This window comes from Protopterus annectens, chromosome 5.part0 (assembly GCF_019279795.1).
Source record: "Protopterus annectens isolate FY-2018-M chromosome 5.part0, PAN1.0, whole genome shotgun sequence".
NCBI lineage: Eukaryota > Metazoa > Chordata > Ceratodontiformes > Protopteridae > Protopterus > Protopterus annectens.
Window position 1 is genome coordinate 421079745 of NC_056735.1, and position 27989 is coordinate 421107733.

A 27989-nucleotide genomic window follows, 5' to 3' on the forward strand; every position below is an offset into this window, starting at 1 on the left:
AAACTGTTTTAATAACAGTAATAGATGTACACAAAACAAACTAGTGAGTGCTTTTGCAGCTTACCCGCTTCTTCAGACCATCACTTTTATTGAGTAGTGCAGACAAGCTTATTTTGTAATGGGGCTGTAATTGATGGGGGTGGGGTTGCTGATTGCATCCCCTGCTATTATACAGATATAAATATAGGCTTGCATCACTATGGCAGTCTGTTCTTATATCCTTCAAACATTTCACATCATGCCACTGTTCCCCCACAATTTCAACATGCACTCCTTTCATGCAGTTTTACCTGTATTCCCTACCAGTGCATATATTTTCATTTCAAGCTTGTAAACATTAAGTCTAAAAACATTCAGAATATAATTTTTTATCTGCTTGCATTATTAATTTTCTTTCTGCATTCTTTAGAAATCTGTACATGTAGTCTGTATGCATTCATATATGTGTATTTCTGCTAAATTGCCTGTCTAGGATGATATACCATGCCGTACATCTTTTACAGCATTTGTCTTTTTCACCCTGATTTCAAAGAATGTTATGTGGACAACATTGTACCTTAAAAAAGTCTGCTCTTGCATCATACTTTTACCAATAACTCCATATTCTTTGCTCAAGAATTCTAGACAAAACCAAAAATGATGTGTGTGGCGGGGCGAGTGGGGGGAATCAGGGATAATTTTAAATATTACTCTAATTCACTTAAATAGTTTATAGAAAAAGCATACTTTGAATCAATGCAAATTTCCTGAAAAATAAGTATAAAACTCTAATGTTGTCTAGCATTATTGACTTACTGCAATCCTTAGTGATTTACCAGAAAAACAACATTTTATGAGGGACAAGGCAAAAATGTGTGGCAAAATCAGGGGCACTCTGTAAATTTAGGGACACTTCAGAGGCATGCCTTCCCCTTAGTTTTTTTTTCATGCATATATATAAAATTATGTACTTAAGAACTACTAAAACATACTTAACCATATCCTGAAGGTTCCTTGCACCTTTTCATGTAGCCAAATTGTATGTATGTATTGCTTTCCAAATTTTCAGAGTAATTCTTTCTTTTGCACACTTTTTAGCATTTCTGCTTATTTTTGCCAGGTGATCCCTGTAGTCAAAGTTCACAATGTATAATATAATCTTTGCTTCTGCACATTTTTTAATATTTCTGTTTACAATCTTTGCTAGACGATCTCTCTAGCTGAACTTCACAGACTGCATAATTACAATGTTGTTCATATCCAGATCTATAACCATGTTTGATTATATATTTCAGATGGTAGCTATAGTATGTGGAGCTGTGAAGCAGTTATGAATGATCCCTCTTATAGGCTACATGATTGTGAATATCCTTTTTTGCTGCCTTCACCTCAACAATGTTTCTCATCAGCTCCTTCACCCTGGAGTGCAGATGCCTGCTGTATGTATATGTCATGACACCACATACGGTTTACTATCAGAATGTCACCCGTAAAACAAAATCCTGGTCAGAACATCGAAGGAAAGAGTGAAAGTGACAATGTACATCTGGACACAATGTCGAATCAGCTGAACGAATTCAGCAGATTCTATACTGTTGCCGAACAGAGCACATCATTTCCATGTAGGAGCACACTTACTTGACATCCCTACACGTTACATCATGTTTTTGCAGGGGGCAAGTACCCTTGCACCCCCCTGTGGAGGGCACAACCCCCCCCCCGCTAACTATATATTCCAACTACAAGATCACACTACAGTGAGGAAAGTGATGAATGTCCCAAACCGCACTGTACCACGATCTCTGTGCAGTACTTCAAGTTCATATCAGAGAATGCACAGTAGCATTCGCTTACAGGAATTTTGAACACTAAAGTTATGCTGTATGACCTTTAACATAGGTAGTATGTCTCACTGGTAAGATCAGACCATAAACTAATCTAACTGGATATTCACATCCCGACCCCACCCCCTGCCCAGAAAACCACAGTGAAAAACTTCTCTAAAGCAAATTTCACACTCCTCAAAACCGAGGTAGAATCCTTCAAAGCCCCCAAGCCTGTGGAAAATACGGCCCAGACCGCAGAATCCTTTATAAACGCATTCTATGAACACCTTCAGGAATGCATGGATCAAGCAATCCCAAATAAAACCAAGACCCAATCCTCCAAAGGCAGACATCCTGTCTGGTGGACCCCAGTCATAAACAAACTATACAATAGAAGGAGGAAGCTACTACATGATAGAGCAAAATCCCAAAAAGGGAAGGCATCTCTGATCAGTATTAGCAAAAAACTACGGGCACTCATAAAATCGTTTAAGGCCAGCTTCGAGAGAAAAATTGCACAGGACACTAAGGATAATCACAAGGCTTTCTTTAGTTATGTTAGGAACCTGGGTGGGAATTCCCAGATATGCTCAGAATTACTCCAAAATGACAAAAAATACATCGAACCCACAGACATTGCCAACATCCTAGCTGACAGGTTCAGCGCAAACTTCTCACCCCCTCCCCACCAAAAGGGCAAATATCTATCCCAGCAGAGTGCTGCCCCCCTGACATCTCAGATGCTCAGGTAAGAAACGCCCTCTCCAAAGCAAAAAACACAGCATCGATGGGACCAGACGGTGTCCCAGGCTGCGTCCTACATGAGCTACTGTTCAATCTCAGCCTTACTACAGGATATGTATCCAAAGAGTGGCGTACAGCAACAGTGGTCCCTCTCCACAAAGGTGGTGCCTCAACGGATCCTGGAAACTATCGCCCCATAAGCCTGACTAGCTTGGTCTGCAAAGCTATGGAATGGATCATCATGGACCTCATAAATAAAGATATGGCACTGGATCCTACCCAGTTCGGCTTTGTTAAGGGCAAATCCTGCCTCTTAAACCTGGTCGATTTCTTTGAAACAGTCACCAAGGCCATTGACGAAGGGAAGGTGGTCCACACAGCCTACCTGGACCTCGCAAAAGCCTTCGATACAATACCCCACTTGGGCATTATAGATAAGCTCACCAGCTTAAATATAAACCCCTATGTCACTAGATGGGTTGCAAACTGGCTCAAGGACAGAACCCACATGGTTAGAATTGCTGGAGCCATATCAGACTCCAAACCAGTTACAAGTGGCATCCCACAAGGCTCAGTCCTGGGACCTCTCCTGTTCGGTATATATTTCTCGGAGGTACAGGCCAACACAGAAGGACTGTGGCTGACCAAGTTCGCAGATTACTGCAAACTGGGTGCCATAATCGACTCTCCAGCTGACACAAGCATCCTCCAAAAGGGCCTCATAGAAACAGACAACTGGTGCCAGAGCCATGGCCTCAAGCTAAACGCCAAAAAAGTGTATAATCATCCTCTTTGGCAAAAGCAAAGTGCCCACAAATTACCACATAGGTGGTAATCCAATAAGTACAGAAGAAGTAATTAGGGACCTGGGGACCCAAGTTGATAACAATCTCTCATTTGACAACCATGTGGCCAAAGTGGTTAGAAAAACATTTTATATAGCCCACCTAATCATGAAGGGATTCACATCTAGATCAGGGGAGGTCATCGTGCCTCTTTACTCATCCCTCATCAGGCCCATAATTGAGTACAATGCCCCTTTTGGGATGTACCTTACCAGACACCTGCAGCAACTGGAAAGACCCCAAAAGTACCTCACCAAGAGGATCAAAGGGCTCAAACAGATGCCATATGCTGCCCGGTTAAAGAAACTCCAGCTCTACTCAGTGGCATACCGCCCGCTCAGAGGCGATCTGTGCCTGACGTATAAATCCATGTCCAACCCGGAATTAATGGACATGCTGCACCTCAGAAAATCCAAATCCCATCGAGCTACGCTCGAGAGACTTGAACCTCAGCACTGAAATAAATAGGACATGCTGGAGGGACAGATTCATAACCCAGAGGCTCCCTTCACTCTGGAATAAAATCCCAGTCCAGGTTAGGCAGAGTCCCTCATTGACTCTCTTCAAGAGGAATCTTGATGAGTGGATGGGAGATCGTAGGTTTACACCGGGTATCACTTCTGTGTCACTGTTAGACAGAAGCACAGTATACTAACCTCGAAAAAGGGCATAGCAAAATTAATTTAAAATGGGTGGCGAAAGCCAAACACACTCTGGCTAGGCTTATAAATGAAGGGTAAGACAAAAATGTGGACCAGCACAATGGTTTAGCAGGGAAAATATTTAATTACTTCAAAAAGTTAAAGCCATATAAATGGCTCACAGCAAGCAGACCGGTTTCGGCTATACAAAGCCTTCTTCAATGCTAAAGAATCATGACAGAAAATTATGTAGCTCCCAACATCCTGGTCTTATATAGTAAAAATTTAAAGAAACATTGCAGAAATAAGTATGCAATGACAATTCCATTCAAAAACTAAATAATGATAGAAAATCTTCTAGTAGTTACTACATATAGATGTTAAAGCAAAAAAGAACAACAAAATAATAATTGTAAATATAAATGGCTGTTCCATTTGTTGCTGCTTCTTTCACGCTGGGGACGCCTGGTTGCAGGTTACATCGTTTATCTAGCTCCTTAAACCTGGCTTTTGCGTATATCGTTGGCGAAAATTTTTTGGTTACATTGCTGAACACATCATATGTAGTCGTTACTACATTAAAAACCTTTTTGGATTATTTGCAATAACTTTTCGTGTATACGAGGTATTTTCCTGATTATACATCTTGGGCCTACCTTTTGCACTACATTGTTATATGCATTTTTGGTCTACGTATTTGGATCTACAGGTCTGCTGTGTTTTACATTTGGTCTAACTCCAGACTTTTAGAACATTTTTGAAGACTTGGGGCGTTTTTTACGTATAATACTCCTAACAGGTACTGTGTTGATACCAATTACTTTTGACTTTGGTGTTTAAGTTCTGCTTTTCGCGCAGGCTTACTACATTTGAATTTAGCATCATTTGGATTATTTCGGGCACTATACCACCATTTGGAACATCATTCTGAGTCCTGTGATCGTAGGCGCGCTATATATGAAGTAATTAAATATTTTCCCTGCTAAACTATTGTGCTGGTCCACATTTTTGTCTTTACACTTTGTTTTGGTTTGGACCGAGCACTTTGTCCCTCGTGCGTGCTTTTGGGCTGTTCTGTTTAAGCTTATAAATGCCCTAGGGCAGATAGCCTAGTATGAACCTATGAACCCAGCATCAGTACGGTAATGCACAATCTGAACATACACTTCATGTGTAATTTAATTGAGAATAGCACAGTACATATTTATGCAGGTGATTATGTGATGAATGATTCACTGCTCACCTACCGTCCTCTGTGGCTCAATGGAATAAGGCAGGGAAGTTGTGTAATGGTGGCCAGGGTTCTAATCCTGACATATCTAATTGCTATGCATGTGAAGTAGCAATACATATACCTTTTTACAGACTGTCTCTTTGTGTGCTATACTAGTATGATTCTATTTCACATATTAATTACATATGTGCATCTGTGCCACGGTTCTAAAGCCTATTTAATAAATCCATCGTTACTATTGGATAACTTATTAGCAGAATTGTAAAGTCTGGGACATAAAAACATAAATCAGCATGCGTATGTAGAAAACACATCAGTACCTCCTGTAACATGATATAGTGTAACAATATAATAACAGCTGTAAATGAAGGATTGTGCTGTGATGTGATTCTTGTGGAATTGACAAACCTATATGCAACACACTAATCACTACATCAGAACAATTAGGTATTGATGCACTCTAGATAAGATGGATAGCTGCATGGCTTACATGTAGGACATGGCAAGTATCATACAGCAATTGGTTTGGCACCTGTGTCTCTAATGGACACAGTTAACCTGTAAATGGTTCATCTTCCAGGCCAATGCTTACACTCATCAAGGGTATCAGAACTTGTCAGAGATTTGGGATGCATGGCTAGGCTTAAAAAGGTCCTTGTGGTCGTTAGCCTAGTAAACACCTGTGAACCTATGAATGCTCGGTAACACAGAAATTCAGACATCTGTCTTTCATTTTTCGGTCTGTGGAGTATCCACATTCGCCTTTTTGATAGTAAACCAACACATACACTAGGAGATCACTCCCAAACACAGTGTCTGCCCATTTTTTTCTGTGGCTTGTGTAGTTTGAATCTTACTCCTGACAATTCATCATTTCATGTCTCACAAGATAAGAGTCCCAAATAGAACTATCAGCAGGAGCCTCTTTCCTGTGATATCAGACCAATGCTAGAGCAAAGTGAGAAAGTAAAGTGTATGGAGGACAGACATCAGTGAGACTCTTTTGGAGGTAAAATTATCCATCCCCAGATGGTCTCACTTGTTCACATTAGCAAACAAAATGTGGTTTGTGAGAGGTGCATCTCTGGCAAAAACACTAGGGTGCATGACAGGAGGAAAACACTGGCCACTAGCTGGTAAAGAGACCATAGCTTACTTACAACTGGCCTACACCCAGAGAACAATTCTTTAGGTCTTCAAGCAGATGCTTGGTTGTTGCATTCAGTGCTGAGGTATCTTCTCCTCAGTTATCTTACTAGTTCACTGCCATTGGCTGATGTTGAAGAGGGCTGACCAGAGTTTCATGCATAACATCTGCCAGATCAGGCTCTCAACATCACGCTGGTATGTACTGGAACCACTCTTTGTGAGTATGGGTGTACACTGCCAGGTTGCATGAGCTTATACCATTGCCTAAATATATGAAGGCCCCTCTTGTTCTTACACCATTTTTAATAGATGTGGTCACATTACCTCTGGGACTTACGCATTGCAGGCTGGTCCCCAGAGTCATCAGATGAGCATGGACAAACCAATTTCAAAGCTGGGTGCAATATAGATTTTCCAGGATCACCCCAGCATATTAAGCCATTATGAAGGAAGTGTTTGTTTTCAGTGTGAACATGGAAAACCACATCCTGGAGCTCTTAGGTCCTTCTATTGGGGGGGGGGGGGCTAACTCTTTTCATAGACCCGGTCACATACATACATACATTTCTTGGGACAAGCTTAGACTCCACTTTTCATAGCAGCCATAGAGAAGATCCATGCTTTGGAATGAAACGAGGGGGGATTTTACTTTTGCCTCTTTTGTGTGTTCTGTATGAGATGAAGGGTTCTGCCCTACCTTAAAACACATTGTCTTCAACAAGCACATCCTGTATGTCAGACTTTTTGTGGCTTCTCTCTTTGAGGTCATTCCCTTGTTTGCTATTGCATTACACCTTGCTGGCATCCCTGTGCATAATGGACATTTTCTCACACATCACTGTTTTAGAAACTACACAGGATGCTGAGTATTGCTTTGCTGACTGTGGGTGGACAACACATTCAATACAAGGTGCCACCATCTAGCCTCACCTCTGCACTTCCAGTCTTTATCAGAATGAAACAACCTTGACAAGTTGTTTAAATGAGAAGGATTTCAGTTTAGTTCCTTACTTGGATTTATCCCTTTTAGTGCCATAGTGAAATACTTACTTACATCATTCTTGGCATGGTTACCTATGTAATTGTAGGCCCTAGATGTCTCCATAAACTGGACAAGAGATCATGTTCATCAGGGCAGAGTTAGGCAGTCTTCACTGCCCATCACTCTAGACTGCAGATATGACCCATTAGGTCATGACCTTGACAACCTACATGAGGTTATAATTTTGGGGGCTACCTTTGAACTTTTCTGCACATCATTAGCCTAATGATGTGAAAGTTTATGCTGTCATTCACATTCCTTAGGATGCATTTGTTGCAGTGGACTGTACTATCCTTACTATTTGTGTTAACCCTAAACCTAAGCCGGTCTGTGATTCTAAACCTATTCAATACATTATGAAACATCCTTTCTCTATCAGTACCACTGTACAGACCATGTGTCTCTGGGTCTATATTACGAGATCGAAAAGAATGGAGATTAAACAGCTTAAACATCGAAAATGCTGTACCTCAAAGTCGCTGTTGTGGGGGGCTGTGCCTCTCACACCCCCTGCTAATTATATATACCAACCGAGACTGTACTACAGTGAAGAAAGGGAAAATTTTCTAATCTTCACTGTACCACGATCTCACAAAAAACACATTGATGAATGGCATTTCTGATGTTAGAGCCATTCACTCTTCAGCCTGTTCGATTTTGTGATAGGAACCCTGTGTCTCTTCGTGGTTTAGTGGTCAATGTTATTTCCATTGGGGTTTCTTGCATTTGATCTGTTTCAGTTGGCATTTTGTATTTGGGAAAGAAGTCATCAATTTACTGTGAGGTATTCATGTTAAGTAGCCTTTTTTAGGTAAAAGCTGGTCAGGTTATAGTGTTGTGTTTTGGCAACTGCAGGGGCTACAGTAGAATAATATGCTGACAAGGAATGTTTGGATACCTCTAGTCTGGAAATATGGGCAAGTATGAAGAAAGACACCTTAATCATCCTGATATAAAGCATTAAAAGAAATGTTTTTGTGCTATAAGCAATAAGTAGGTACAGAACTGTGCTCTACGTATCAAAGGAAAACAGAAAAAAGAAAGTAGTGGTATAGCTGGAAAAGGGTATGCCTGTATCTCATAATTTCAGTATTAAGAGGTAGTTGATATAGTTAAACAGTAATTTGACTGAATATATAACTGTTAAAATGTTAACATTAGACTCTAACTGATGTTCAGACTTATGGTTGCTATGGTTATCAGGACTTTTTTCAAAGATTATGTGATATAATGGGCTGTCCACTGACCTTGCTTTTGTTAATGTATTCAAGGTCCATATCTCTATTAATGTTATTTGTCCTTCCCTCACCTTTGTATCTAACCTCTCATTTTCTTATCATGGCCAACCCCCTTTTTATTACACACCCTTTCACGTAGGGAAATATTTCCTACAACTGTTTGTAAGTTGTTAGAAAAATATTTTTAAAAAAAATCACTCAGGTTTTAACGTTGCTCTTCATCCAACGTTTCTCAAAATATAATGGCCAGGTGTTTTTCCCCTTTATTTTTCATTTCCCACTTTCTACTGATACAGTTCCTTCTAATTTTAAACATGCTGTTATCTTTCACTTCCCTAAAATTACCTCTCCATCCTTACCACAAAAGGACCTATCAGTAAGATTTTAGAGTGTATATCCAGAGGTCTTTCATATTGTCAATAAATACAGATTTCTAACCAACAAGCAGTATGCTTTTCATTAAAGCTTTTCTGAACCTTTTGCCATCTACCATGTTACTTCCTTTATATATAAATAACACAACCAAGACTGAGCTTACTGGGGTAGACACAGTGCTCATTTCTGAGTCCTTGGATCACTTACTTCTAATAGCAAAACTGGCAAGTCTAACATTTTGGGGTTGGTGCAAGTTAGATGATCCAGACCTACTTAAATGGATTCCGCATGTCATACTCAGGATCCTTTTTACCAAGTATAGATACCTTCAGAGTGAGCATTCCGTTAGGCTTGGTCTTAGGGTACATTTCTTTTTGTCTCGTTTTGAACAATCTTCCCATGGACTTACCAAAAATCAACATAATTATGTATGATTCTGGTGACCTACACATCCTTACACTTTGGAGGACTGCCAATGCCATAAACAAGATATTTGGAGGTTATATCTTAATAAATGGATGATCAGTTCTAAAAACAACAAAAAAAAAAAAAAAAAACAGCAATTAGTTTCAGTGTTACACAGCATCTCAAAACTGTCAACTCCCCTCTTCTTCATGACCAGTTGAATAACTATATTTTAAGACTTTTATCATAAGTAGATAGGAGTAGCTCGTGATTATCTGGTGTCTTTTAAAGAAAGTGCTGTAATACCTGTTATCAGAGTCCAGAGCCAGCTAAAGACCAGCTGTAGAATATCTATCCTTCTTACCTCTGCAGCAAAGACTGCCTGAAGATTAACTCATGGATTGTTGAGCATTAGTATGCTCTTCCAGTAGTTTTTTTTAATTCACCCCAGAACACATGCCTCCTACCAAGAGCTATAAATAAATTTGGTATATGTATTTTTTTGCATATTGCAGATGCACCCCAACATACTACCCCGGAAGGCTAGCTGACTGTCATTTACAGTGAGAGGCACTCTCAGTTTATCTTCACTTGTATTTAAGATTCTAAATGTACAGTAGTATCCTCTCTTTGCTAATAGACTAACAAGATGGGCAGCTACTCACTCCAATCAAAAGTGCAAGAAGCCCTTGCTCTTATGAGGCCATTTCTTGAGTTTATAGTGGATGAAAATAATTTCTGTAATACTGCCTTAACCTGTTGTTATCAGCTATTTCCTGAAATTAGAAATAAGCTGAACCTGTTGAGATTTCAAGAAGTATGCATGTAAGTGTAATGGGGATTTTTCTTTTATTTATTTATTGCCACTTGATAACGGGGTAGGTGGCCTGGTCACCAAATTCTTTTCAGCCATGACCTAGGCCCACAAGGGCACCAGTTTAGTACATCAATATTTAGAGATTTTGCACTAGTTAGAAAAGCAAACAATATGAATGGAGATAGTGAAATACAGTACACTTACAGATTTGCAACAAAGGTTTTGAGTAGACAAATATTTGCAGTTCAGACGGAAAAAGACAACTGAAGATTTTACAGACAATATTTTGAAATATTCATTTAGTAATGGGCTATTTATAATGACAAATACTTTGTGCTTCACAGTAGCCAGTACGAAAATGTTCAGTATAGCAGTTAACTTTTAAAAATACATTGGTCCTCTCAGTTTTTTTAACACTCTCACTCTGTCCAGCTTCACTCCTACCCTGGCACCCTATTGGCTCATTCATTCCCTGTCTGAGGTGAGAGCTGCTCCATGTACTCCTAAGTCTGTGTGAAAGCCCTGTGGCCCACTTGTATCCTAAGTAGGACAAGAACCCTATTAGCCTATTCGTATTCTTTTGCAGGAAAGAGTTGAATTCTAGGTAGGTTGTTGTTTACATTAATGGTCGCTTAGGCTCCACCTAGCACCCTGTGTGCTGTGGATGGCTCAAGGGATGTTTCCTATGCATGCCTAAGCATGCCTTCAGGACTGTTTCTGTGGCTTATGTGTGGCATGAGCAGCATTGACCCAGTAGATGCTGCCTTCAGTCCCTCAACACTTCTGTTGGGAACAGCATTGCACCTCCCAGAACCCAAGGTGGTCAACTTTTCTTGGTCACTCAATTCCACCCTTCCTTACCCACATCCTGTGTACAAGCTGCTACTTGAACGTAAGTTGGCTGGATCATAGTCAGGGATTTATCCTTTCACATCACAGAGCCAGACTTCCCCTCTCAGGGCAAGTAAAAGCTATATGCCCTTTTCCCCACTGTAGTGTGATCCTGGAGTTAGTATATATAGTTAGGGTAGGTGTGGGTGGTACAGCCCCCCACATTGGGGGGTGTGGAGGGCGTAGCCCCCCACTTAGTTTGGTTTTACATTGTCCAGTTTCTGTTAAGAGGGTAAGTAAGTAGTTTTTAAGTTCTGGAAAGAGGTAGTTATTAGTGTTGTGAGTGTGTTTGTATATGATTTAATGTTTAGTCTTTTGAAATTTAGCATTGTAAGCTTTCAGTGAAATGACATTCAGTCAAATGAGTTTTCAGTATTTCAAAATTAGGTGGTTTGGTCTCGGTGAAATGAAAGTCAGTCAAATGGATTTAGGTAATGTGAATAAGACCAATATATATATATATATATATATATATATATATATATATAGAGAGAGAGAGAGAGAGTTGTATACGAGTCTGCATAATCTGACCACTCTTATGTTTATGAATCCTAATATTGTAGAACAACCCAGGAATGTTGTTTTCATTAGTTACTAATTGAAGAGTAGACACATCTTTATGCTATGCAAAAATGTTGGCATCCATGCCATATGTCTAGACCTTGTGTGATTCTGCAATTAAAAAGGAATACTGTATGAGAGAATGTGTCCCATTATGCTGATGAAGGCTATCATACATCTACAACAGTAAAATCTGGCAGTATTTAATCTGGCTTCAATGACATATAAAGAATTATGATTTTTTTTTATTATTAGTGTGAAATATCAAATGTACGTAAACATTGCCTTTTCTTTTTAACAGCATTTCTAATAACAGAAGAAACAAACTTCATAATTTGGAGTATTCCTGAAATAAGACTTTATTTGTTTTACCAGTGTATGGTATTTTGTATCACTCTTGTTTTGGTCTTTCTGCAGAATAATCCGACAGCCTGTTGGAAGAATTTTTTTTGCTGGCACTGAGACTGCAACTGAGTGGAGTGGGTACATGGAAGGTGCTGTTCAGGCTGGAGAAAGAGCAGCCAGAGAGGTAAGCAGGTTACTGCTTCAGAATGATATAACAGTCCTCAACATGAATCCCAACAATGGATAATAAACCTCCAATCTTGTCAAAATGAATAAAAAATAATAAATAATAAAGTACCGAAGAACAAGGCTGGGCTAAAATCAAGTTTAATAACATACACAGAAAAAATACATAAAATAAAGTAACCGTTTTCACGGTTACCACCTTTCTCAGACTGTTTGGTAAAAGAATACATGAGATTTTAAACAAAATCTAACCAGTCAGTTGTTAGAAGCATTCCAAGTCTATCAGCCTTAAAGATATACCAAAATTAATAACGTACAATATATACATCATTGAAATGTATGTGTTAAAACATTAAAACCACAAATGTACCATATAAGTAATTTTGTCAGTGTTTAAGTGGATGTGCTTTCAAGAAAGGTTTGAAACTAGATGTCTCTGTAGTGTTCAAGGATTCTATCTTTTAAAAGCCTGTTGGTTTTGCCTATGTAAAACGCATGGCAGATCTGACAGCTACAGAAATAAACAATATTTGACGTTTTACAATCTGCGTAGAAATTGAGCTCTATCTTGAAATTCGAGTGAGGATGTAAATATGTTGAACATGTTAGAATGTGTTTACAAGCTAAACATGACATGCAGGCAAAGGTGCCTATTCTACTCGATCGACTTACTTTCTTGTTGTACTGAGATCTATAACAAAGATGCTGTTTCAAAGATTTATTATTCTTAAACATAAAATGTGGCACTGTGACTATGACTCCTTTAAGTTCTTCTGTTGTATGTAGTATATTCCAATTATTTTTTTTAGAAAGGGGTTATGGTGAATCAGAGGTTGACTCATATATTACCAATGCATGGCAAGAAAGAGAAGGCAGGTGCAGACCATACTTCACAGTTAAGGTAACATCTAGTACATCAGAGTCACCGTCTCCTACTAGTAAACATTTTAGTCTCCTTACCATACTCTAGCAACGTCAGTCAATACTGTGAGATTAAGAAAAATAATTGGAATATACTCACGCAAATTTCAAGATAGAGCTCCCTACAGAGACATCAGAAATAAGAAAAGTACAAATGCTTTAGCACAACACTGCATGCAGTTTGGAATTGAACATTCCTTCAAGTTTCTAGTCCTCCAGACTTTAGAAGAAGGGTTAAGGGGTGGAGACATAGTAAACAGAACAGAAGCAGCAGAACAGGAATGGATTTTACATCTGAATACAGACAAACCATCAGGTTTGAGTTCTGCATCTAGTCACCAACCTTTCTTAAAAGCACGTCCACTTAAACATTGACACAATTACTTATATGATACTTTTGTGGTTTTAATGTTTTAACACATACATTTCAATGATGTATATATTGTATATTATTAATTTTGATATATCTTTAAGGCTGATAGACTTGGAATGCTTCTAACAACTAATTGGTTAGATTTTGTTCAAAATCTCATAGGTTCATAGGTAGGTACTAGACTATCGGCCCTAGGGCCTATACAAGTCTAGCCAAAAAGACACCCTGGCTTTCTTCACCCAAGAAAATTATTTTCCTGTGCCCCTCTCGAGCAGAACCACAGAGGTGATCCCTGGGGAGAATTTCCTATTTCCCATCCACTCATCAAGATTTTTTGAAGAGTGCTAATGAGGAGCTTTGTTTGATATAGATAGGTAGTTTGTTCCAGAGTATGGGAAGTCTCTGGGACAGGAATCTATCCCTCCAGCATGTTCTGTTTATTGTGGTAACAAGGTTTAGGTCCCTAGAGCGTGTAGCTCAGAAGGATTGGGATTTCTTTAAGTAGAGCATGTCCAACAGGTCTGGATTTGACATAGCTTTGTATGTTAGGCAGTGATCGCCTCTGAGTAGGCGATATGTGACGGAGTAAAGCTGGAGTTTTTTGAGACGGTCTGCGTAGGGCATCTGTTTGAGGCCAGTAATCCTCTTTGTGAGGTATTTCTGCGGTCTTTCCAGTTGTTGTAGATGTCTTGTGAGGTACATACCAAAAGGGGCATTGTACTCTATAATGGGTCTAATGAGTGACGAGTAGAGGAGAACAATGACCTCTTTTTTCCTGGATGGGAAACCTTTTGTGATGAGGTGTGCCATGTAGAAGGATTTCCTGACTACTGTGGCAATGTGATCATCAAGGGAGAGACTACTGTCCACCTGTGTCCCAAGGTCTCTTATCACACTTTCGGTGTTAAGTAGACTGCCGCCTATGTGGCAGTTCATGGGTACAGAGTTTTTACCAAAGGGGATGACAATGCACTTTTTGGCATTGAGCTTGAGGCCATGGCTTTGACACCAGGCATCTGTCTCAGTGAGGCCCTTTGGTAGGAGACTCACATCGTTAGGAGTTTCAATTATCATGTGTTCTTTTACCAAGTAGTCTGAGGAGGCGATGTGGTAATTGCAAAAGTGCTTACTTTATTTTATGTATTTTTTCCTGTGTATGTTATTAAACTTGGTTTAAGCCCAGCCTTGTTGGGTCGGTACTTTTTTTTTTTATTCATTTACTCATTTATTTCAGTACCTCACCTTATTCTAGTCATGTGTATTATTTTTAGTACATTAACCTTGTCAAAATGTTGGGCACGGTTTAAGCACACAGACATTCCTTGGTGGCAATTTCTACAATTGATAAGTCTTAGTAGTGAGATTAGTAAGAATGGTGATGCACTCACAAAAGTGGAAGATCAGGAACATCCTCAACTTAAGGTCAAGTACCACCACCTTACTGTTTATATCAGGAGTAGGATAATTAATTATAGTGTAACTGTAGTTGAATATGATTGGCAGTGGTGGTCTCTTGTTAGCCTACCAAGGTGCAGCTTCTTCGTGGGAACAATTATCCATAGCTAACAAATGCTGGTCCTCACTATTCCATATATATTTTGCTCACTTTAAAAAAATTAATTTCTGGTATATAAGACCACTACTGGTAAAGGACAGAGGTTGTGGTGATGGTAGTCCTTGGTGGTGTGGAGAACTGGATGTCCACCACCCGTATATATAATTGTCCTGCCGAAACAGCAACATTAAATAGAATAAAGTATATGCTGTACCTCTGTAAGCCACTAGGAAATGTATTCCCTCATGTCAACCCAAAGCTTTTGGCTTTCAGGGATCCCATCTAAAACATTGGGACTTACACAATGGAAGGAAAACAGCTACAACATTTATAAATAACTATCTGTGTTATTATATCCTAACACTGGAAACATCTTACTGAAGATATCAGCACAGATTTGCCATTTTGCAACAATAGACTGTGTAATGCTCTTAAGCAGAATTTGGATTTTAAACAAGTTAATGAGTTGTGGTGTACTTTTCTGTTTGCTTGCGAAACATTACTCTAACTTTTTTTGTCCACACTTAGGCTGTTGATCAATGTTTTTCTTTTTTCTGTTGGAGTATGTTTTATTGGTATTCTTATGTTCATGCTGCCTTAGTATAACTATTTCACAATAATAATAAATTTAAAAAAATAAATAAAATAAACCTGTAAATTATTCTAAGATGTATTCATGTAGTCTTTGGGCTGTGTTTTATATTAGGGAGCCAAATTTGCAAGAGCCATGAGCAATCTCTCTCTCTCTCTCTCTCTCTATATATATATATATATATATGGATATACCGACTTTAATCAAATCTTCTGTAGATCAGTATCCAAAATGTTGACAAAAAAGGTTCACAAAAAATTGACAGGCCATTGTACATGCTCCTAGACATAACCTTAGAGCATGCCATTTAGAAGCAATTTTTTTGCAGGGGTGCAAGCTTCCCTGAACCTACCACACTACCTGCTAATTAAAGACACCAACTCCAAGATTGCACTGTACTGGGAAAGGGCATATTCCCCTACTACGTTGTACTGTGTATCTCATAAAATCTCAGTTGTTGTTGTGTCTTTTGGCTTCTCCCAGTTAGGGGTCGCCACAGCGGAACTCCGGTCGCTAATGATTGGTAGTTGATTTTTATGTGCCAAGTTACTAGCCCTGATGCACAACCTTCAACAAAGGTATGCCCATTCACGCATGTCTCCACACAGAAGACGCTGTAGCTGAGAATCGAACCAGACAGCATCTTACTGTGAGGCGACAACACTACCGCAGCACCACCACTGCGGATCTCGTAAAATCTCAGTCATTTGCAAATAATATTTTTAAACTTCACAGCCAGAAAATTGTACCCTTTGAAATCTGATGACCTCACTAATGTACACAAAAAGGCTTCAAATGTATTACAAATTACAGTGACAATTAGCTTTGTCTTGTCCCTTCTTATAGTCTTAATGTATTTTAACCCAGACCCTCACATTATCATACATTGCCCTTAGTACTTCCAACAAATTCTTTTGCAAATGCAAATACCAATAAAATGTGCATTAAATGATACCAGTCATCCCAAACAAATGCCTTTTGCACATGAAGGCTAACTGTGTTTAAAGGGTCCTTTTTTGCTCTGCTTTCTCAACAGCAGAGCCATTATCTATATATTTTCAGGCTTATTATTATTATTATTATTATTATTATTATTATTATTATTATTTTTATTATTATTATGTAATTCTGATATTGGTCAACATACTCTGATCTTTCTCTTTCTTGGGAATCACTGTAACTACAGCTTCCCGCCAATAGTCTGATTTTTGCCTTGTTTCTAACATCAGATTAATAACACTACTAACTTAGTGCTTTTCTCTTTTGATTGCAGAATTCGGAATTAACTTGACAAACCATCATTATCTGGAGTTTCTCAGCAGGGCTTGATGTTTAAACACTTTCATTTACTCTTCCAGGGTTATTAGGAACATCAGACTATTAGTTTCTTTATTTAAAATGTGAAACTGTTCACAGAAACCCTATATAAGCATGTTAATAGCAGCATAGAGGCAGCTGTACCCACCAAGAATACGTTCAGAACTAACTCAAAAAAACAGGTCACCCTGGTAAAATCACAACACCAAGAGGCTGTATAACAGAAGAAAGAAAATCATGAAAATAATTAGCATATGTAGCACCCAGCAGGATACAAGCACTCTCATCAAACTAAACAACTCAGAGGACAAATAAAGTCTACTAAAGCTAAATTTGAGGTATGTTTGGCCTCACATGCCAAGGACAACCATGAGGCCTTCTTTCGCTATGTCCACAACCTCAAAGGCAATGAACAGTTGTATGCAGAGATCATTGTTAATGGAGCCATCTACACTGAGCCAAAAGATATAGTAAACCTACTGGCAGACAAATTCACCTTTAACTTTATACCTCTCTCTCCTCCTCAACCTCCACTAAGGAAATACCATCAAATATAGCCCCCTAACTATCACTAGGGAACAGGTCCTCAATGTTCTCTCTAAGACCAAGTACACTGCATTGATGGACCCAGACAATATCCCAGGAAGCCTTCAAAATAGCATGAAACATGACCCATCAAGACCTCTGGAATCTTTATTTAACTGTAGCCTACAAACAGGCTTCATGCTTCATGACTGGAGAACAGCTACAGTCATCCCTCTGCATAAAGGTGGGCCATCTATAGACCCTGGAAAACCATGGAAAGAATTATCCTGGAAATGATCAATAATGTCAACGGAACCCTCAAGACACTGGACCCAACCCACTTTGGTTTTGTCAAGGGCAAGTCATGTGTACTCAGATTGGTGGATTTCTTTGAGAAGATCACCAAAACAGTGAATGAGGCAAAATGATTCACACTGCCTACCTTGAGCTGTCCAAGGCACTTGACACAACACTGTACTTGGGCATTGCAGATAAACTCAAGAGATAGGTATAACCTTATATCACCCTGTGGATAGCCAGCCGACTCATAGACAGGACCCAGGTAGTTAGAATTGGGGAGTTCAACTTTAGAAAGAGGGCAGTCATGAGTGGAGTACCTCAGCTCAAGGCCAGTGTCAAGGGCCACTGGCTGACTAAATTTACAGGTGATTGCAAATTAGGAGCAGTCATACAATTCCCCACCAACACTTATATTCTCCAGGAAGGGCTAAGGGTTGATACAGACAAATAACTTGTGTCAGAGCCATAAAACTAAATGCCAAGAAATGCATAATAGTATCCGTTGGGAAGTCATCCCTCCTTGGTAAATGTCATATTGTCAACACACCCGTAAGAGCTGTCCCAGTAGTCAGGGGCTTGGGGACACACATAGACAGTAATCTAGCCTTTGACATTCACATATGTACAGCAGTGAGGAAATCATTGTATTTTGTGCAACTTACAAACAAAGGTATGGCGTCTAGGTCCAATGACATCATTGTTCCACTATATCTGGCATTTTTCAGACCTATCATTGAGCACAGTGCCCCCTTTGGTATGCACCTAACCAGGTACATCCAACAGTTGCAATGTCCACAGAGGTTCCTCACTAAAATAATACAGGGCATAAGTAACTTGTCCTGTGCTGACCACCTCAAACCCCTATCCCTGTATTCTGTCTCCTACAGGCTGTTGAGAGGGGCTCTACGTCTGGCATACAAGGGTATTGTCAGACACCACTCTGATGGAACTCCTGCATATCCACAAAACAAATAGCAATTGAATTACCCATTCTAAAGACTTAAAACCTAGCATGTGACATAAACAGGACCTGACAGAGAGACAGCTATCTATCCCAGAGACTATCCCTTCTCTGTAACAGGCTTGCCATCCATGTGAAGCAGAGTTCCTCCCTAACCCAATTTAAGTGTAACTTGGATAGTGAGATAATAAATGGGGAATTCATCCCTGGTTTGGCAGCCATGTCTTTATGGACCCAAGCAGCCTGTAAATGGTTCATCTGCCAGGCCCAAGCCACTGCTACTGCTTGTAAATGTTTCACCTCCCAAACCCCTTCTTACATTTATCAAAGGTACCAGAACTTGTCAGAGATTTGGGATGCTTGGCTTAAAAAGGCCATTGTGTTCTTTAGCCTAGTACATACCTATGAACCTATGAAACTTAAAATTATCTCATTCTTTTAATACCACTGTTGGTTTTGTTCAGTCATAGTTTGCATTTCCTTTAGTAACTCCTGTCACCATCCTTCTTCTTCTTCTTCTTCTTCTTTTCTTCAGTCATAGTTGGCATTTCCTTTAGTAACTCCTGTCACCATCCTTCTTCTTCTTCTTCTCAGGCCTGCTGCTGTTGACCTCAGGCTTCTCAACAGCTGATTCTTTTATTGTAACTCTCATACATCCCTTAACTCTGGTTGGATATAGCATGGCAGTCTTCCTTCTGGGACAGCCCATACACATGGGATTCCAAATCCCCACGTATAGGTTCTAAGGGGGAAGATCACCAGGCACTGAGAGTGGGACAATGCCAAGTGGTGAGTAGACTGCAAGATTTTTCTTTAGACTCTCTCTCCCTTCTCAACATGCTGAAACTATAAATAGAGGCTCACTGGACAATGAGATGTGCCTATAAGGTCAAGCTGGTCTGAATCCTCCTTGGCTAGCTCACATATTTCAGTATGGTTATTATTCCTAACCTAGGCCTCCAGCAGGGCACTATGAACAATCCCAACATACCTGCACATTTTCTCTCTCCAGGATGAGCATGCCCTTCTGCCCTACCAGTTCCTTACATTTCCTGAATCAACCTCAGTTGTCAGCAAAAAGAGAAAAAAGCTTAAAGTAGACACTGGATCTAAGTGCAATGTTATATCAACACAAATGTTTGCTAAAGTAAAAGCTGGTGAGAAACTTGATTCAGCAAAGTGTGCAAAACTAGTTGCTTATGTTGGTGAAGAGATTTATACTGATAACGCAGTAGTTCTTTCATGCCATTCTGCTGGAAACAGCTATGACTTGCAGTTTTACATCAAGAGACATATGCAGTCACTGTTAGGCCTCAAAGACTCTGAGAATGGGACTGATTTCATTTAATAAAGAGATCCACCATGTAAATATGAATAACAACAATAGTTTTACACAGAATATTTTTAGTGAATATGCTGATATTTTCAAAGACGAGGTTGATAAACTTCCAGTCACATATTCTATAAAGTTATACCATTAAGTAAGTCCAGTTGTTAGACCAGCACAGAAGATTCCAGTAGCAATGCAGAGTAAAGTAAAAACAGAACTAGACAAAATGGTGAATTAGGTGCCCTTACTCCAGTAGAAGAACTGACTGAATGGGTAGCCTCCATGGTTGTAGCTCATAAGAAAAGCTCAGATGGTATTTTAATATGTATTGACCCAAGAGACTTAAACAAAGCACTTAAGCAACCTCATCATCCAATGTGTACAATAGAAGAGGTAGCTGCTGTCATGCCAAATTCCACTGTTTTTTTCAGTCTTAGATGCAAAAAGCTCTTTTTGGCAAATTTCATTGGATTGCAAGTCTTCATTGTTAACCACATTCAGTACACCATTTGGTAGATGCAGATTTTTAAGAATGCCATTTGGAATTAATTCTGCTAGTGAGGTATTTCAGTGTTCCATGGAACAAATATTTGCTGGTTATCCGTGTGCTATTATAGTAGACATTATTCTTGGAGGAGGCAATGGTGAAGACAAACATGACAGAAATCTCAGGAAAGTTCTAGACCATGCACGTGAAATAAATCTTAAACTGGATCCTCAGAAATGTAAAATCAAACTGAAAGAAGTTACTTAAGTGGGGCATTTGTTTACCAGTTCTGGCTCGCAGCCAAATCCATCTAAGCAAACAGCAATTCTTGAAATGCAAGTTCCAGAGATTGTCATATCTTTACAACATTTTACTATTTAGGAACGTTCATCCCTGACTTGCTTGAGCTTTCTGCACCATTATGTGAGTTGACATGCAAAAATGTAAACTGGTCCTGGTTGGAACAACACCAAAGAGCATTTGATATTCTGAAGAATAAAATTGCCGGTCCACCTACATTGAGATATTATGATGTTCACAAGCCTGTAACTCCTTCTTGTGATGCTTCAAGGTACAGCCTTGACACAGCATGTCTTCAAGAAGGCATACTCATTGATTATGCATCAAGAACTTTAACTCGTATAGAGATGCACTATGCACAAATAGAAGAACAACGTTTTGCAGTAGTGTTCGCATGTTTGAAGTTAAATGATTATATTTATGGCAGACCTATCCAAATAGAGACTGATCACTAACCACTAGTGACAATTTTGAAAAAGCCAATACATACAGCCCCAGCTCGATTGCAACACATGATGTTAAAATTGCAAAAGTACAATTTCAATATTGTTTACAAAAAGGGCAAACACTTATACCTTGCTGATGCTTTGTCATGCGCACTCAGATAAATGACAGAGCAGCATGAAAATGAAACAGCAGAACAAAGTCATGGAAGTCACAAATTTTTTTGTCGTCACAGCTTGATGACCTGAGAAATCACATAGCTTCAGTCCCATTTCTCCAGAAGCTGAAAAACATCAGTCAAGGATGGCCAACATGACAAACCAGTTTACCACTTGACATTCAGCAGTAATTTCCGTATTGAAATTCAGCAGTAATTTCTGTATAGAGATGAGCTCATGATGGAAGATGGAATCATCATGAAAGATCCAGAAGTGGTAATTCCTAAAGTATTACAACAGAAATATATCAAAGTTTTGCATTGTGGTCACCCAGGTACTGATTCAACCAAAACAAGGGCAAGATGCATTGTATTTTGGCCTTCTATATATAAAGATACAGAGAAGGAAACTTTGGCATGTTCAATTTGCAGCAACACCAAACCGCTTCAATAAAAAGAACCACTTCAGTTAGACCATATTCCTGAATTACCATGGTCGACGGTTCCTGTAGATATTTTCAAATGGAATGGTCAACATTACTTGGAGTTAGTGGACTCTTACTCATATTGGTTTGAAATCGACCTACTTCTTAACTTGATGTCCAGCACAGTCATTACAAAAATGAAAGAGAGATTTTTCTGTCCATGGTAGTGTGCACAAAGTCATGTCTGACAATGGCACACAGTTTACTAGTCAGCAGTTTAAGAAATTTGCTGAGACTTGGGACTTTGTTCACATTACCAGTAGTCCTGAGTATCCACAAGCCAATAGTTTAGCTGAATGTACAGTTCGGAGTGCAAAGTACTTGTTGGAGAAATCCAAAAGAGTTGGTACCAATGTTTTCCTTAAGTTACTCAGTCTCAGAAACATTCCTCGAGACAATTTGCTTGGTTCACCTACTCGAAGACTGATATCCAGACAGACATGAACAACTCTTCCAATCAGTAAACAATTGTTAGTACCAAATGCAAGGAATAATAGACTGGTCAACTTTTGAGAAAACGTCAGTCACAAGAGTTGTACAATTTTAACACCAGTAAATCCGTTCAACCATTGTTACAAGGAGAAGTTGTGAGAATGCAAACATTCAAAGGTTATGAGTGTGTGAGAATTGTGAAGGACATTTGTGAGGAACTGAGATCTTACATCATACAATGTGAAGGAATGGATTATAGGAGGAGTTGTAGACATGTGTTACCTGTCTCAGAACGAGTGTCACAGCAGATTGCCAGTGACTCTACTTTCTAGAGTGACTCATCAGTTGTTTAAATTCAAAAGGACAGTATGCTTTCTTCAAACAACTCTGATGTAAACCTGGATGTTTCAGTACTGAATGAGTTTCCAGAGGCTGTCCCTCTTGCTAAACCCAGTCAGAATTTCTATGTTACTAGATCTGGTAGAATTTTCAAACCCAATCCTAAATAGACAGAGACTTGGACTTGAAATCAGTTATGTTTTTTTGAAATGTTAAAATAATGTCTAGTTCTTAAATATGCCTTTGTTTTTGTATTTTGCAATGTTGAACAAAATGAAAGAGAGAGGATGTAGATCAGTGTGTATATTGAACCTAGTCAGCCACTGTAGCTAGACAGCATGTGCATATAAGTTACTGTTCACGTGTGAGATCAGTGCCATTTTGTGTAGTCAGTCAGTGTGAATGTAAGCTTGAATGGAGATGCACATGTGAGTGTGTAAGAAGTAATAAGTCAGTCAGTAAGCAAATGAAGTATGAAGTATATATACAAGTCACAACTCCTGATATGTGTATGTATAATAAATGACTTGAACACATACCCAGCCTCAGTGTCTCATTTGAATACATGGGATATGTGACAGAGTGAACCCTAGTATTTACTAAATACACATGTTCACGTGCCTTGTATATACATATATCATTACATCAAAGTTACAGAACCTTGAATTGCATATGGCTGAGCTCTTATGATTGAAGTTCTTTAAATTTGATGCATTCTACTGATACTGTGGTACAGTATTGATCAGGGAGTTTACCCTTTCGTCACTGTAGTGCAATCTCAGAGTTTATATATATAATTATCAGGTGGGGTGGGGGTGCAGGGGGGGGCTTTCCCCCTGCAAAAACACAGATTTCTGTAATTTAGGCTTTTAATTTTTCAAGTTATTGAACTTCAAACATAAGGTCTAGACTATTTTTGATGTAAGAATATGGACCCATATACACACACACCCCCATATATATATATATATATATATATATATATATATATATATATATATATATATATATGGGTCCCCTTCACATGGTCGACATTTCAGAATGTCGAAGACCATATGGCCGAGACCATATGATCGACATTCGAAATGTTGATCATGCGGAACCAGCATCTCTGTACAGTGTGGAATGGAAAGATTTCCTGCAAACTCAGGAGTTGGTATATTTAAGTTCTGGGGGGGGTGTAGACCCCCACGGTGGTGCAGCTAGCAGTGTGAAGGTAAGTTTTTGTTGTGTTTTTTTTTTTATTCCATGGTGTGTGTGTATTATCTTAATGTGACCATTTCCTGTACCTGCTTTAATATGTGCACTATTCCCTGGAAAATGTAATATCTGATATAGAATTGAGATTATTGCCTCCTTATATGTTGCCAAATATCTCCCCATTCTTGGAAAATATCACATTTGTGACTTTCCTCTTGACTCTGCAGTGCTAGTTACTGCATTTCAATTATCTGTGCTATAGTGCTCCCCAGCAACTGTTGGGTGGTGTGTGGATCTTCAGTTTAGGTGCATTATGGGAGGAACAGCATGCTCTTGCCCTGAGCAATGGAGGCCACACCAATGTCCTATAAAATGATACTGGATTTTAATATCACTGTCATGGTGGGGTTATTCAGAAAAGTACTGTGAGAAGGGCAACCTAACATGAATTGTGTGCTGCTGTAAACATACCTATATTTGTGGAATGTGGCAAAATATTCCTCTAAATTAAAACATTTTGCCTAAACAATGCTCTTTTTATGCCTCCATGTGGAGATCATAATATTCTAAAAAGTAATATTTTGTCACTTCTGAATAAGACAACAATGGTTTTCATTCCTGTTTTGGGAAGATTATCTCGGTGTTTTAAATCAGCCTCATTAAGCTTTGCCTTAATAGCCCTCTTCTGGAATTATACTGTTGTTCTCGTCCACCATATGCATATTAACATTTCTTCCTAATGCAACCTTCTCATCCAGTGAAATGGCAACTAATTTATCAGCTAGTGGATGCATTGTTTCTTTTTTTGTATTTAGAGACCAGTAGAACAATGATGAGTAATGCACCACTGTCCTTCAGTATACAGACGTCAAGAGCACAGTCATAAAATCCTTTAGAGAAGATGCACACTTAATCCATCTGTAATACATAAAAATATCCTTTCTCCAGATTCTTGTCCATTCTATCAAGCATTATCAATTCTAGTGTTACATTTGCAATATGTATTCACCATCATTCAAATTCTTATAATGGCATAAAACTTTGGTTCAGCCCACCAATTCAATATGGCCAGATCATTGAAGTTTTGCACAGCCCAGCAAAAGAGAACAACTCATCTTGTTCCAAAGTGGTAAACACCTTTAATATCATATGGGATAGTTTGTCAAACATTTTCCTACTGTGATTTTGTGGTTTATATTGTCTTTTCTAGTTTTTTTATAAGGTCAAACCCTGTTAAATGCAGATCATACAAATGTATTATGTGATATGAAAATTTGTTTCCATTAATCTGGATAATATTTGCATTTCAGATTCTTTGCGAGATGGGGAAGATTTCGGAAGCTGACATCTGGAAGCTGGAGCCAGAATCTATGGTGTGTAGTCTGTAGTGGATTTTATATATCCATTGTATTTCTGATTCATGTGTATGCCATGTTATTATTCTGTAATACTTTTAAGCATTCTTCTATTCTGGTTAAATGTGCATTTATACTGAATTTTGTCAGAACTGAGTTTTTACATTAGGAGGACTAGTTTTATTTATCTTGTGGCAGCAGGTGTTTGCCTGGTCTGTCTGAATTGGGAAATACACAAAAGGACTGGTAATGTAGTCATTTTATTGGCCGGAGAGCTCATTATTTAGTTTTCTGGGGGGGGGGGTTCTGTACTGCTATAAATTGTGTATGTTTGTGTGAATTAGCAGTACCTTGTACAGTAGCACATACCAAGAAAGTAAATTTTCCCTGTCAAATGGTACATATATATGTATATATATATATATATATATATATATATATATATATATATATATATCGTAAAAGAGCAATATAGCACAAGTAACTTGTGCACCGAGAAGATTAGTGTAGCTAACTGGGCTTTGAGTAGCAATACCTACAGATTTAATAGAATTCAGTATTGTGTAAATGTTAAAGATAGTAGAATTTAGTACTGTTTAGTATAATCTGCCCCAGTAAAGCTACTTGTTAGTATGTATCAACAAAGAACACTTAATATCCTTCTAACCCTAATGCACCATCCCCTTATAGTTCACCAATCAAAGGACTGCACAGTATGGATATGCAGTGTCCTAACTTCTCTGTAGGCAGCTTGGTGTATATGGGCATCTTGAGACAATGTAGCAATTATCTTATGTTTACCGACAACAACTTAATCCTTAAAGAAGCATTCAATATGTGAGAGGTGTACTTACACAGTGAAACTGGAGGCTAAATTCTCACATACAGGTTGTTGAAACTGCGCACACAACACCCACATCTCATAACACACAACATACAGACAAAGACTAACATATACTAAGGCACTAAAAGCAATGTTCCTAAACAACAATGATCACTTAGACCACCCATTGCCAAAGCTATGCCTCAGCAAGCCCAATGTCACTCAAAAAAAACAACACCTAATGCTACACATACTAACACTCTAGGTGGAGCCCCAAACACTAAGCCCTAAGGCAAGCAAACACACGTCCCAGGACTCTCATCATAGGGCACTCCATTCTAAGACATACTGATGCCTCTCTAACCAGGCTAAACAACGAGAAGTTAACGGTTGGTCGCTTATCTGGAGCCAGGATCCAACAAATCATGTTTGCATTCAAGTCATTACACCACAGGTACCAGTATGAATCCATCATTTTTCATGTAGGTGTGAATGACCTGAGATGTACCGCCCTGGACTGTATGAAGAGAAACATTATTGAGCTTTCAGACTATGTGTTTCAGGCTGGTATGGGCCTGGCATGGCATTGAAGAGCATATTATCATCACTGAGGATGATGCCATGATATGAGCAGAAAATTATTGATTTCAACAATTGTCTGTCTTCCTGGTGTCATTCTAAGGTGATCCAGTATTTGTCACCTTGGAAGGACATGGTAAACAGACCATGTTGTTTTGCCAAGAGTTGTCTGCACCTTTCCCCTCTAGGCTTTTGAATACTAGATAAAACTTTATCCACCCCACAGTTCCTTTTTCAGGTGATTCTGAATGGATATAGCTAAATCAACTCAGCTAAACCTCAAGGTGTTACTGCTCAGTGCCTGGAGCCTAAATAAAAAACTACACTCCCTCCAAACCCTCCTCACACTTGAGAATATAGACATCGGTTCAGTTACCTTGTCAGTGCACAGTAGCAGTGACTTCCACACCAAACAAGTGCTAAGGGTGGAGGTGTCTCAGTATACATAAGTAACAAGCATACCTCTAGGGTGGTCAAACAGGATGATGTGCTGGAGTTCCTCCACACGCAGCTCACCATAGACAAAATCCCGAACCATATCCTAACCAGCTATAGATCACCCTCCATGTCCTAAGAAGTTCACAGTGCATACTTAGACCTACTGGAGATGCTTACCATCCAACCTAATATCCTACTCATGGTTGATTTTAATAACCCCTGTATAGATTGGGATTCCTGAATGACCTCAAATCTACAGGCACAGAGATTCCTGGACTTCTTAAATACAGTCTCCCTTGACCAAGTAGTGAATATGCCCACTAGAGGTTCCAATGTACTGGACCTCATGCTCACAAATATGAGAGAAAGCTGCATCCCCCAATGTCTCATCCTTCCTGGTAAGGTCCATCCATAAAGTTGTCTCCTTTGAAATCAAACCAACTCCATAATCCCATTAATAATAGTAACAGTTACAATGTATTTCAATGAAAATTATATGTTATTAAGTGATGGTTCTGTCAAAATTCAATGCCATTCCAAACCCTGAGAACAGCATATGGTGACTTGATCTCAGAAACTCTGTACAACCATATCAGTGGCAGCACAGAGGCTGCTGCACCTACCAGAAGTAAGCCTAGGACTAGCCCCAGAAACAAACCACCTGGATGGAATCCCAACTATAACAGGATCTACAACAAAAGGAGAAAACATATGGCAAAAATCAAGAAGGGTAATTCCCATAAAGATAAAAACTCTCTCATCAAAGTAAATAGGCATCTAAGAGGGCTAATTAAGTGA

The 27989-nt window shown here is 39.0% G+C and overlaps 1 protein-coding gene across 1 annotated transcript in view; it reads left to right on the forward strand.

Annotated features, from left to right (window-relative positions):
- Positions 1–27989, forward strand: part of MAOB (monoamine oxidase B) — a gene marked incomplete at its 5' end in the record, with an annotated part of 474299 nt that overhangs the window by 440900 nt on the left and 5410 nt on the right. The window contains 2 exons of the mRNA XM_044072378.1: positions 12165–12276; positions 25307–25369. Of these exons, the coding sequence (XP_043928313.1) occupies positions 12165–12276; positions 25307–25369 (175 nt within the window). The remainder of the gene's footprint in view (positions 1–12164; positions 12277–25306; positions 25370–27989) is intronic.